The sequence below is a fragment of the Mesoplodon densirostris genome, chromosome 7 (assembly GCF_025265405.1).
Source record: "Mesoplodon densirostris isolate mMesDen1 chromosome 7, mMesDen1 primary haplotype, whole genome shotgun sequence".
In the NCBI taxonomy this organism is placed as follows: Eukaryota; Metazoa; Chordata; class Mammalia; order Artiodactyla; family Ziphiidae; genus Mesoplodon; species Mesoplodon densirostris.
The window spans coordinates 67,225,128-67,236,563 of NC_082667.1; the positions used below are offsets into that span (position 1 = coordinate 67,225,128).

An 11,436-nucleotide genomic window follows, 5' to 3' on the forward strand; every position below is an offset into this window, starting at 1 on the left:
TTTCTTTTTTTCTTTTTAAATTTATTTATTTTATTTATTTATTTTTGGCTGCGTTGGGTCTTCGTTGCTGCACGCTGGCTTTCTCTAGTTGCGGCTAACAGGGTCTACTCTTTGTTGCGGTGCACGGGCTTCTCACTGTGGTGGCTTCTCTTGTTGTGGAGCGCAGGCTCTAGGTGCACAGGCTTCAGTACTTGTGGCATGTGGGCTCAGTAGTTGTGGCTCACAGGCTCTAGAGCGCTAGCTCAGTAGTTGTGGTGCACAGACTTAGTTCCTCCGCAGCATGTGGGATCTTCCCGGACCAGGGCTCGAACCTGTGTCCCCTGCATCAGCAGGTTGATTCTTAACCACTGTGCTACCAGGGAAGCCCAACCCTTTTATTTCTTAAGTCCCAGGACAAACCTTCCAGAAGCTTGGGGCTCCTGGGGACAGAGTTTGAAAATCACTACCCTAAGGCATATGTGTAAAGCAAAAATTATGTATATAAAATAGAACAGAGGCATAATATAGATTTCATTAATTAATTAATGATATCTGGAAATAAAACATATATATAAAATACACAAATCGCAAACACTGATATCCCAAGAGGAAAAACTGGCAAAGGACACCAATACGAGGTTAAAACAAATATAGGGCTGGGGAGAAGATACTAAGTTCTACAGTAATCAAAGAAGTACAAAGCAAAAGAATAGAACATTTGACAGTGGTTACATCTGCCCAGAAAAAGTTGAAGGACAGCACCCAATGCTGGCCAGCCTCCGTGAAACAGGTACAATAATACATTGCTATTGGCTGTATAGAAATACTTTCCTTTTGAAAAACAACCTTTCACAAAAATGTTCATATTCTTTGAATCAGTAGTAATCCCACTTCTGGAAACACATCATTAAAATCGTTCAGGGCCTCCCTGGTGGCGCAGTGGTTGAGAGTCCGCCTGCCGATGCAGGGGATACGGGTTCGTGCCCCGGTCTGGGAGGATCCCATATGCCGCGGAGCGGCTGGGCCCGTGAGCCATGGCCGCTGGGCCTGCGCGTCCAGAGCCTGTGCTCCGCAAAGGGAGAGGCCACAACAGTGAGAGGCCCGCGTACCGCAAAAAGAAAAAAAAAAAAAAAAAATCGTTCAGAAGAAGAACACGGTGAAGTGAAGATGTTTATTTCTGCGTTAATTATAATAGAAAAGCAAATGTTCAGTAACAGGCAAGTGGTTAAATCGATAATGGTATATTGATGGTGCAATATTATGCAGTCACAAAAATACAGTCAAATTTCTCTTTAAATATCCTCCACTTAATCACCTCTCCAGATGAAGCATGCTTGCATTCTCTCCATGAAAAACAAAACAAAACCAGGTTGCCTTTGTCCCTCTGTGTCAGTTTCTCTCTCCCACCCCATTCACATCTCCTGCTAACAACTGAGTAATACTCCTACCAAGAGTCCACTGGGTTTGTTTCCAAATGTGTTTAGACTCTTGGTACTTGTCATTGTAACAGCATAGTTTAATTACATATTATATAAACCAATGGAATATCATTGCTAAAAAGATGAGAGTTGTTTCTAAGAAAATTAATTTAAAGCCTTGGAAAGACTTATAAAGTTAGTCACATGAATAGCAGTCAAATTACTCGTGAACAAAATCACTGCAAAAGACCAGACAAAAGTCATAAAAATTTAGGCTACTACACTGCTTCATAAGCATCTTCAAGTTCTCAGTGAATGTTAAAGAAAACAGAACTAGAAATCAGACTTTGTAAACAGCACCTTATGGGAGTGGTTCATTCAAGGAAGATGATCAGAAAGGCAATGGGCAGACCTAGCCCAAAGACAAAGCCTTGGCCTTACATCAAAAGGCTGACAAATAAATGCACATTTTGAATAATATTAAAACAAAATATTTAATGCATGTATGTAAAATTTTGTTTTATTCTCCTCTTTAACCAGTTTCTCAATAAACTGACTAACTTAAACCCCAACTGTGTTGAATAAGAAGGATTCTATCGTCCTTTAAAAATGAGTTCACTACAACAGGGACCAGGAGTGTCTTCATTCACCACTGTATCCAATTTCACCTCCCCAGTGTGTTGCCTGGCACATACTAGGTCTCCAATAAATAAGGACTAAATCGATAAACTATGTAGCAAATATGGAAAAACTGCTTCTAACAAAAAGCAAACTGAGGAAAGCAGAATATTAAATTACATGTAAACCACGACTACACCTTCATCTTTAAATACGGAGGCAGATGGACACAACTAGAAGGCAATGCTCAAAATACAAAACAGTTGTTTTAGGTTAGAATGAATTGGAGGCAATTTTATACATTTTAAAATATTTTCTTCAATATTGGCACATTCTTTTACAGATTCAAAAAGATACTCATCAAAAAAAAAGAGGGGCTTCCCTGGCGACACAGTGGTTGAGAATCTGCCTGCCAATGCAGGGGACGTGGGTTCGAGCCCTGGTTTGGGAAGACCCCACATGCCACGGAGCGACTGGGCCCGTGAGCCACAACTACTGAGCCTGCGCGTCTGGAGCCTGTGCTCCGCAACAAGAGAGGCCGCGACAGTGAGAGGCCCACGCACCGCGATGAAGAGTGACCCCCACTCGCCACAACTAGAGAAAGCCCACGCACAGAAACGAAGACCCAACACAGCCAAAAATAAATAAATTAATTAAAAAAAAAAAAAGACGTTTCGGTTTCTACTGGACTTCCACAATAAGAAGTGAATCCACATTTCCATTTCCTAAGCTCTCCAACACTTCAGCCTCGTTCAGCACTTTCTACTTAACCCACTGCACCACCTCCAGCAATCCCATCTTTCTCCTCCTAAGACCAAACGTGTACTAACACTAATCTTGTGTTTCCAATCTATCAGGATGCTATTTTTAAAATCTGGAGTTACCCACCCTCTCACTTACCATCTATCTGGTTAAAAAAAAAATTATCAAAACTCTAATTTACATTCCCAAGAGATTCCCAAACACCATCTAATTAAATCATTCAATCAGAAAACAAATTAAACTGAACTACCACTGCAACCCCCAAGAGGAAAATAAACTTTTCAGTCATGACTGGAATGTAGCTTTAGGGTGACGCTCCAAAGCCTCTTCTAATTGCAAGTCCTATGGAGCATCCAGCAGAACATTCTGTGACATTTGCAGCTTCCGAGACAACTTTCCTTCCAAAGCAAAGAGGAGCCTGTGCAAGGCTCCAAAGCAAAACATAGTCGTTTGAGAATGGAAATGCTTTTATTATTGACTAACCAGTGCACTGGGGACCCTCACTGTGTACCCATTCATTCATCCACTCGTCCATCCAACACGTACTCTCTGAGGAATGTGCCAGGAACTGTCCTGGGTGTTCCACGAACACCTTTTAAGTGAATGTAACCTCTGCCTTTTGGCATGAAACAAAACAGAACCCAGAGATTCCTGAGTTTAACTATGGAAGAGTCTCCAAGTGGAAAGGCTATGACTCCATCATCCCTCAGCCACCCTCTGAAGTCTCCAAGTCTGACACCCACCCCCACCATCAAGTGACTCCAGGAGAGCACTGTTGTCCCTGTGACCCTCTGGCCCTCTTAAGAGACAGTATAGTATGTGGTTAAGAACACAGATCCTGAAGCGACATTAGCTGGGTTTAAATCCCTGCACCTTAGGCAAATCATATAACCTCTCCGTCTGTAAAATGGAGCTAATATACCTACCTCATAGGGTGAGGAGGATTAAATAAGTCAGTATACGTAAAGCACTTAAAATAATGCCTGGCACATAGCAGCTGCTCTATAATTTTTAGCTACTATTATTATCATCCCTATTCCCCCTCAGCTCAGCAGAGTAAACGGGATGGCTCAAAATGCTCTACTAACTAGAGGAAACTTGACAGTGGAGTACACACAATCAGCCCGTATCATCAAGGACAAGCCTTTGACCTTTTCCTTTCCCACCCTCTGCCTTCAGAGAGCTGCACTTGGCCAGTCCCAAACATAGTAGGCCCCTTACTTAAGGAGGTAAATCCCTAAATTTAAATTCCCCAAATACTAGCTCAGGGATGAATCCAGCACCACTGGGGGAGCTGTCACTAGTCATGGCTATGCCATCATGGCACAACCAGCCAAGCACCCTCTGCCCTCCCCCTGCTTCATGGCCAGTCTTTCCCAAATCATTGACCCTTCCCCAGGCCACTAGGGGTTGTGGTTTCTGCCTTTCCGCCTGAGAATCTGGTCGTTTCTGAATATCTACGGGACTCATAACACCGTCATTGCACATACACAAGACAACTGGAGCAACACGTGTTTTAAGAATCCTGCCCCCTCTTATTTTCCCGTCTCTCTCAATTTTTTCAGGTATATATTTGAAAGTTCCGAACAAGGCATAGCTATAAGATTTCTTGGGAGCAAAAGCACAAAGCCTCCTTTCACCTTCCACACTGCACTCACTCATTTTCATGTACAGCCTTATAAGTCACGTGACACGGTCCACATTCTACATGATAGGGGTGCATCTGGGATGAGCTCATGGGTTAATAATGTCTCCTCACTGCTTCCCAAAGTAGTACCTTGCTCACCTCCTCCCTGACCAGATAAGAAAGCACAAGAGAATCATTTTCCAGGAACATAAACACACACACACCACACATATACACACACAGAATCTGTGAATGAAAATCTCTTAAAATCTGTGGGCAAACTGGAAATGTCAAAGTAAGGTATGGCCTGTGTCTCCCTGGGAACATTCTGAATCACCCTGGAGCAAACACTGTACTTCTATTGCTGACTAATTGTCCATCTGGACCCACGGGATGGAAAAGGACAAGGAACACAGCAACAGGCACCATCAGATAGATAAACTGGTCTGCCACACAAGCCCAGTGGCAGGCTGAGAGGCAGGTATGAAGGAGAGCTGTGAACGGCGTCCTTTTCTGGGGAAATGTCAGAGCCATGAACTTGTTTTGAAGCCATCAGTCAGTCAGGAAGCACCATGGATACGCATACCTCTCCTGCACTCACCTGAACCTCCCCCTGGGAAGGAAGTATTCTGTACACGTGGGGAAACAAACCAAATGTAGAGAGAGCATCTGTCCCCACGACGGCAGGGGCAGCAGATGCAAGGGTTGGATCCTGACACCCATGCGTAAACAAAAGAGAGTGCTCCTGGGGGAGAAATATTCAACCAGATAAGGGTGCCAAGGTCTGCCGGCTGCTGAAACGAGAGCCCAGCAGGCCTGCCAGGTTTACAGGTGAACTAGGCTCAGCTGGCCCTGCCCTGCCCTTAAAAAGCTGACATGCCTGATAGAAAACAGGTGGAGCAGAGGCGAAGAAACGAGAAATGTGAACGTGAGACACGGGCATGTGTGCGCACACACGGCCGGCAGGGCCCAGAGCTCTCTATCCGCTGCCTCTGACAGCTCATCGGACACGGTCGCCTGGGAAGAGCGCTCCGTACCCCATCCTCCCCTTGGTCCCAGCCCTGGCCTCGAGCGCAGTCACCCGGCTCAGCCTTAGACTCCAGACCTACCACGCGCGGGTTTGTCTGCTCTGCCCCAGCCGCTCCCTGGGCCTGGAAGTGGAGCTACCGGAGGGAATGGCCTTCACGGCAGCACGGGGCGGGTTCTCGCGGTCCTGGCCGGAGGCACCAGCGCAGTGGACAGAGCTCCAAGCTCCCATGCTTTTCCCCCGCGCCAACACCTGCTCCTAGAGAGGGTCTTGGACCCGCGGGTAGTGGTGGGAGTGGGGACCGGTAAGGTACAGACAGCACCCCTAGCCACAGAGCCCCCTGCACTTCCAACAGCCTACAGGCCGCTCACGGCGTGGCTGGAGCTGCGCAGTCTTCCTAGCTCCGGCTCGTCCCGCAGCCTGTGGGTCCTAAATGGCAACGGCGGGGGCCGCTCGGGCATCTCGCCGTAGGCCCTACAGCGGCCAGATGAGCTCGATTGCCCGCGCGCGCTCCCTTGTACACCCACCAACATTCACACGTACGCACACCTTTAACTGGACCTGTGTGCAACCCCTCGAGCAACCAGCCGGTAGCCACACGCACACTGGGACTCGTGCGCAGCGCGCCACCACGCCGCCAGCGAGCTGCACACACCCGCTCGTGGAGCCCCGCGCACACACGTGTGCCCTGGAGAAGCGCGCAGGCCGCAGACACTGAGGGTCCCGCTCTCGGGCAAGAGCGTACACGCAGCCCCCCAAGCGTCTGCGGACTCAGCCCCGCAGTCGCTCGAGAGATGACTACCAGCCCCAGCGCACCCCGCACCGCTCTGGGCACTCCCTGGCCCCGTGGGCGGCCCAAGTTTCCCGGGGCGTCCGTACCTTGGATATGCTGCTTGATGACATTCTCCAGGTGGTCCAGCCGTTCAATAATCTTCAAGGTGTCCCCTTTGTCTTCCTCCAGCTTCTTGTCGGGTGCCGGCTCCTGTCCCCGCACATACACGCTGGCGATGTAGTTGGTGACCCAGCCCACGTAGAGCAGACAAATGATGTTGGTCATGCCGCTCAGGATCACGCAAGTGGACACCAAAGTTTTGGTCTTCCTGGTGCACACCATTCTGGGCTCCCTCCTCCATATAGAGCTCCCGGGGGCCCCTCCTCTTTGCGCACCCCGGACTCCGCTGTGCTGTGCTCACACCCGCTAGCACGCCTCCGGCCGCCGGGCGCCCGAGCACCTAAGTCCCGACGTTCTCCAAAGCCCGGACCACTGGCGGTGGAGCCGCGGTGCCCAAGTTTGGAGCTCCCGCCGCTGGTCGCCCGGAGAGCTTGACAAAGGAAATGAGGTGGATTTTTTCTTCCAAATTAAAAATCTCCGAGCCCTTCTCGGAGCAGTCGCGGGTGGTCTGCAGCCGCGCGCCCTGATACGCACGTCTGGGAAACTTTGCCACAGCCTGGGTCCGCGGCCGCGCCGCTTCCCATCGCCGGGCGCCGAATGCCTTGGCGGTCCGACCGGCCCGCGCTGCTAGAAGGACAGCGGCGGCGGCAGCGGCGGCAGGGAGAGCCGCGGACACAGCGGCCCGGCCCCCTCCGAGCGACAAGCGCCGCCACCAATCGCGCTCCGGCTCGGGAGAGGGGCCGGGGCTGGGCGGTCGCGGACCAACTGGGAGGGCGCGGGGGGCGGAGTCCGGCCCCCCGGCCCCACCTGCTGGCCGCCCTTGGCCCCCGCCCTCCGGGGACGCTCCAGAGCCTCCGCCCGCGCCCGCGCCCGCGCTGGCTGCCCCGGACCAGAAGCTCCCGGGGAGGGCGCGCCGCCAGTCCCAGCCCTAGGTCGGCAGATTCCACCTCTAGGGGGATTCCACCTCTTGCTCTTGCGCAGAAACCTCCAGTCTTCGGAGGTCGCTCGGTTCAGCGCTCTTCACTCCACCCGGCCGCGGGGCTTCTCGCGCTGATCCCACCGGCCGGCTCCTCGACCCTTTTTCTGGCTGCCAGGACGCAGAGAGGGCAGGGAAGCGTGGGCCGGATCGCCTGTCCTGTCTTGCCCTTGATCAGGCCCCGTGGGCGTCCACTTCTTCCTTGGCCTCACTTCGACCTCCACCCTGTCAGCCGGCTTCCTGGGTATCTCCAGACTCGGCAGCTGTCAAAGGAGCCAACCCTGTTAGGACTCTCTTAAAAAGATTCTGGACCACCACCACTACCATCCCCCTGGCTAGATTTTTTAAAGTCTGTGAGGCTCCCAGGACAAACTGTGTCTTGTAACCCCAGTTGTCATTTATGTGGGACCAGGCTCGTCCCAGTATGTATAGAGATCCTGCACAGAAATATCCCCGGGGGTTTAAGCTCTCTGTGAACTGTTAAGTCCCTGTACATGCTGTTTGTGATTGATGTTAGGGAGGGGAGAAATGTGCCTGACAGTAGAGGGGCGTGGCTGGACTCCAGTGACTGACACTACTTTGTCTGTTATTAGAGCAAATGTTTATTCCTGTTATCCCCTTCTGCTGAACACTCACTCACTTCTTCTCAGAACCTGAATAAAATTCCTTCAAACAAAGACTTTTAAAAACACAGATTTCTATCCTCTTCTCCATCTGTGGAGTGCATCTTCCTGTCCTGAAGAATGTCGCTTTGTGTGCCAGCACTCCAACCAGCCGTGGTCCTGGTACCCAAGGTGGCTCCCTCATGTGATGTCTTCTGGATTCAGGGAACTGCCCTGGTAAAAGACAGGAGGCACAAAACCAACGAAGGGGCACTTTATGGCCATCAGCCAGGAGCCCTTTAACCAGTGCTTTGCTTACAATAACTCCCAAAAGATGCTGTGAAAACAGACACCAACTAGAGATCTTGGAAGATTTCTCTTTACCCATAGCTGGGAAAGAGAACAGTAGGTGTGTGTCGGCTAGAGAGTAGAGAAGGATAGTATGCATGAGTCGATATGTATGCGAAAAGAAAGTACAAACTATTTCTGAAATAAAGTCAAGGTACAGAAATCTGCATCCATGAGGGAATAAAACTTGCTCTCCCTTTCTTTTCCTCTGGAAGTATAATCAGGTCACAAATGGAGGATCTGGACTTTCTTCTGATTGGATGAATTTACAAGCAATGGCCTTGAGTACAGCTAATGGCAAAGGTCTAATTATTCCTTCTGTTCCATACTCTCTCCCAGGAGGAGGCCTGGAAGTTCAGCTCTTCCCAGGATCTTCCTAAACCACCACACACAGGGCTGGACAGAGAGGAGCAATACTCATTTTTCATTCTTTTTTTTTTTTTTTTTTTTTTTGCGGTATGTGGGCTTCTCACTGCTGTGGCCTCTCCCGTTGCGGAGCACAGGCTCCGGACGCGCAGGCTCAGTGGCCATGGCTCACGGGCCCAGCCGCTCCGCGGCATGTGGGATTCCCGGACCGGGGCACGAACCCGTGTCCCCTGCATCGGCAGGCGGACTCTCAACCACTGCACCACCAGGGAAGCCCTCATTTTTCACATTCTTAATGGAAAAAAAAAAGTTTAAAAATAAGGTTCAAGGAGAAAAAGTGGATTGTGTGACTTTACATTTTGGTCCAACTGGTCCTGTCATATAATTGTGGAGGGGCTGAATGCAACAAAAGAAGAATGAGGAACAGGCTCTTCTCTCTGAAAGGTCACAAGGTGGAGCTGAGCAGTTCAAAGAATATTCACTGGAGGTGCAGCCAGTCTCCACGACTCTAATCCCACATCCACCACTTATTATGTGAGCTTGGACGAGTTTCAAAACACCAATGGGGCTCAGTTTCCCCTTATGTCAAATGTAAACAATACTTGCTGAAGAACTGGTTGTGAAGATTAAAAAAGAGAATGCACCAGAAAGGGTTTCATTAGTGCAGGATGCATAGTGGGTGCTCAGGCATGTGAGGTTTCCTTCCAGGATATGGTGAACTCTATGGGGTTCCTTGAACTCCATTTGCTGTTTAGCAATACTTTGTTTCCCCACCGACCAATATCAGTTCTCTCTCCCCTAATGGAAGTTAAAAGGAACTAAAACTTTAGGCAGCAAGGTGCTTGTCTTGCCTAGCTGAGCTCCAGCACATTGACTTTCTATTTATAATGTCTGTCTTCACCATCAGCAGGGCAGTGATCTGCATAGGTTGATAGGATGTTCAAATGGACAGCTCGTTTCAGGGACTTTTGCCCCCAGGACCCCCTAATTCCCACTCAAGACTCCTAATTTCTTGTTTTTAAACAAGTGAATTGGATGGGAACACAAAGACTTAGAAAGATTTCACAGTCACGAGGACAGAAAAGAGTTAGCCTCTATGGAAGCCCTCCTATAAACAATGCCTGGGTAAAGATTCATTTCTTTGACCCTCATTTCAATGACATTCAATCCAATAAGTAATTATTGAGCCCCTGAGGTTCTGTCTGAATAACCAGTTGCCCTGGGCCCTGCCCAGGTTACTGCAAACATGTGGATATAAACTAAGTCTCACAGTCTCAAGATGGCCCTCTTTTCTGAGGCTGGAAAGCTGCTAAAAATCATCAGGGGATCACTGTGAAGTTAATCAGATAATGGATGTGAATGGGCCTAGCAGAGACTCTAGTACAATATATTTCTTTAAACTTATGCCTAGAATTTGAACCTAGGGTCTCCTTCTACTGCTGCAAGAGGAAAGTGAGTACCGTGAAGAAACTACACAAGCAGCTAGAGATCCTTGATAGGGTCTTTGCAGCACAACCTTTGGATTTCACCCATCTTTTACACTGGGTAGGCAGCTGCCCTCTTGAGGTGATTTGGGGGGGCGGGCAAGTACGACTTCTTACCCACAAGTATAGCCACTCTATCATCCCACAAATACTGGCTATATTCAGAATATCTCTGATACCAGGGTTGGAAAAGCCAGCCATTCATGGAATTTAACTACTAGTTGATTACATTCTGAGTGGGGTACCCTGATTTGAGGGCTAAAGAGGAGCAGGGTAGCAATCTTGGCCAGTGGCAAGTCACTCATCAGAGAGTGGTGTCAGTGGTCAGCTATACCCACCAGATGGCAGCACTATGCAAAGCCTTGGGGCCAGAGGTGCCAGCTGGGATTTGGGGGCTACAGGGGAAAAATGAGCCTTGACAGTGGAAAGTCTCAGTCCCTGGGCTGGCTACATGGGAAGTGGGTTTTCCAGATCCCTAGGAGAACAGGGATTACTAGCAGGGCTTCCAGCAGGGAGGGATACAAGTTTCAGAGACAAAGGCTGCAGAGAAACAATAGATCCAAGACTGGATTCTGCCAAGCCACAGGAGTGAGATGCTATTGACAGAAAAGGCACACTTCTGAGGGCAGGATGGTGAACAAAGTGAGGAATGTTAGTTTAGTACTCACATTCTGTCAGGCCTAGTATTTTTCACATGTTGTCTCTTGAGCATAGACTAAGGAATCCAGAGAGCTGGATTCATATTCCAGGTCTGCCATGTACTAGTATGATCTTGGGCAAATTACTTAACCTCTCTGTGCCCTGATCTCTTAATCTGTAAAATGGGAATAATAATAATAATACCTACCTCCTCCTAACAGGGATGTTGTGAGCGTCAGATGAACTCATGTATATAAGGCACACTGAAGGCACTATATAAGTATTGGCTATTGTTATTTTTACCATCTCTGAGCACCAAGGTATTTGAAAGGTCAACAAAAAGAGAGACAAGCCACCCAGAGAGAACTTTCCTCTAACTAGGAGGAAAAGGTCCTAGAAACTGACTCTTGGCTCCTCCTCTTTCACCTTGTTGAAGGACCCAAAGCAACTCCTAGCTGAATCACAGGGCAGACACTTACTGGAATCTAACCATCTATCTACTTATTCATCCACTAAGTATTTCTGAGTGCCTGTTCTGTGCCAGACCCAATGCTGGCTGCTGGTAACACAGAGATGACTTACAGACCTGCACCCGTTCCCTCAAGGAGATCATTGTTTAGTGGAGGAGGCCAATAAACAACTGTAACACAGTCGGATAAGCTCTTAACTGATATACTATATTAATATGAAAGAGAAAG

General features: G+C 48.9%; 1 protein-coding gene across 5 annotated transcripts in view; it reads right to left on the minus strand.

Moving 5' to 3' along the window:
- The window catches only part of GALNT18 (polypeptide N-acetylgalactosaminyltransferase 18), a 346,555-nt gene extending 339,776 nt beyond the window's left edge, over positions 1-6,779 (minus strand). For 4 of the 5 annotated variants that reach the window (XM_060104769.1, XM_060104770.1, XM_060104768.1 and 1 more), the window contains exon 1: positions 6,311-6,710. In XM_060104769.1, the coding sequence (XP_059960752.1) occupies positions 6,311-6,545 (235 nt within the window). In that variant the 5' untranslated portion in view covers positions 6,546-6,710. Of the gene's footprint in view, positions 1-6,310 lie in introns of all 5 variants that reach the window. The other variant, XM_060104772.1, reaches the window with a different exon arrangement.
- Positions 6,780-11,436: the final 4,657 nt, after the last annotated feature.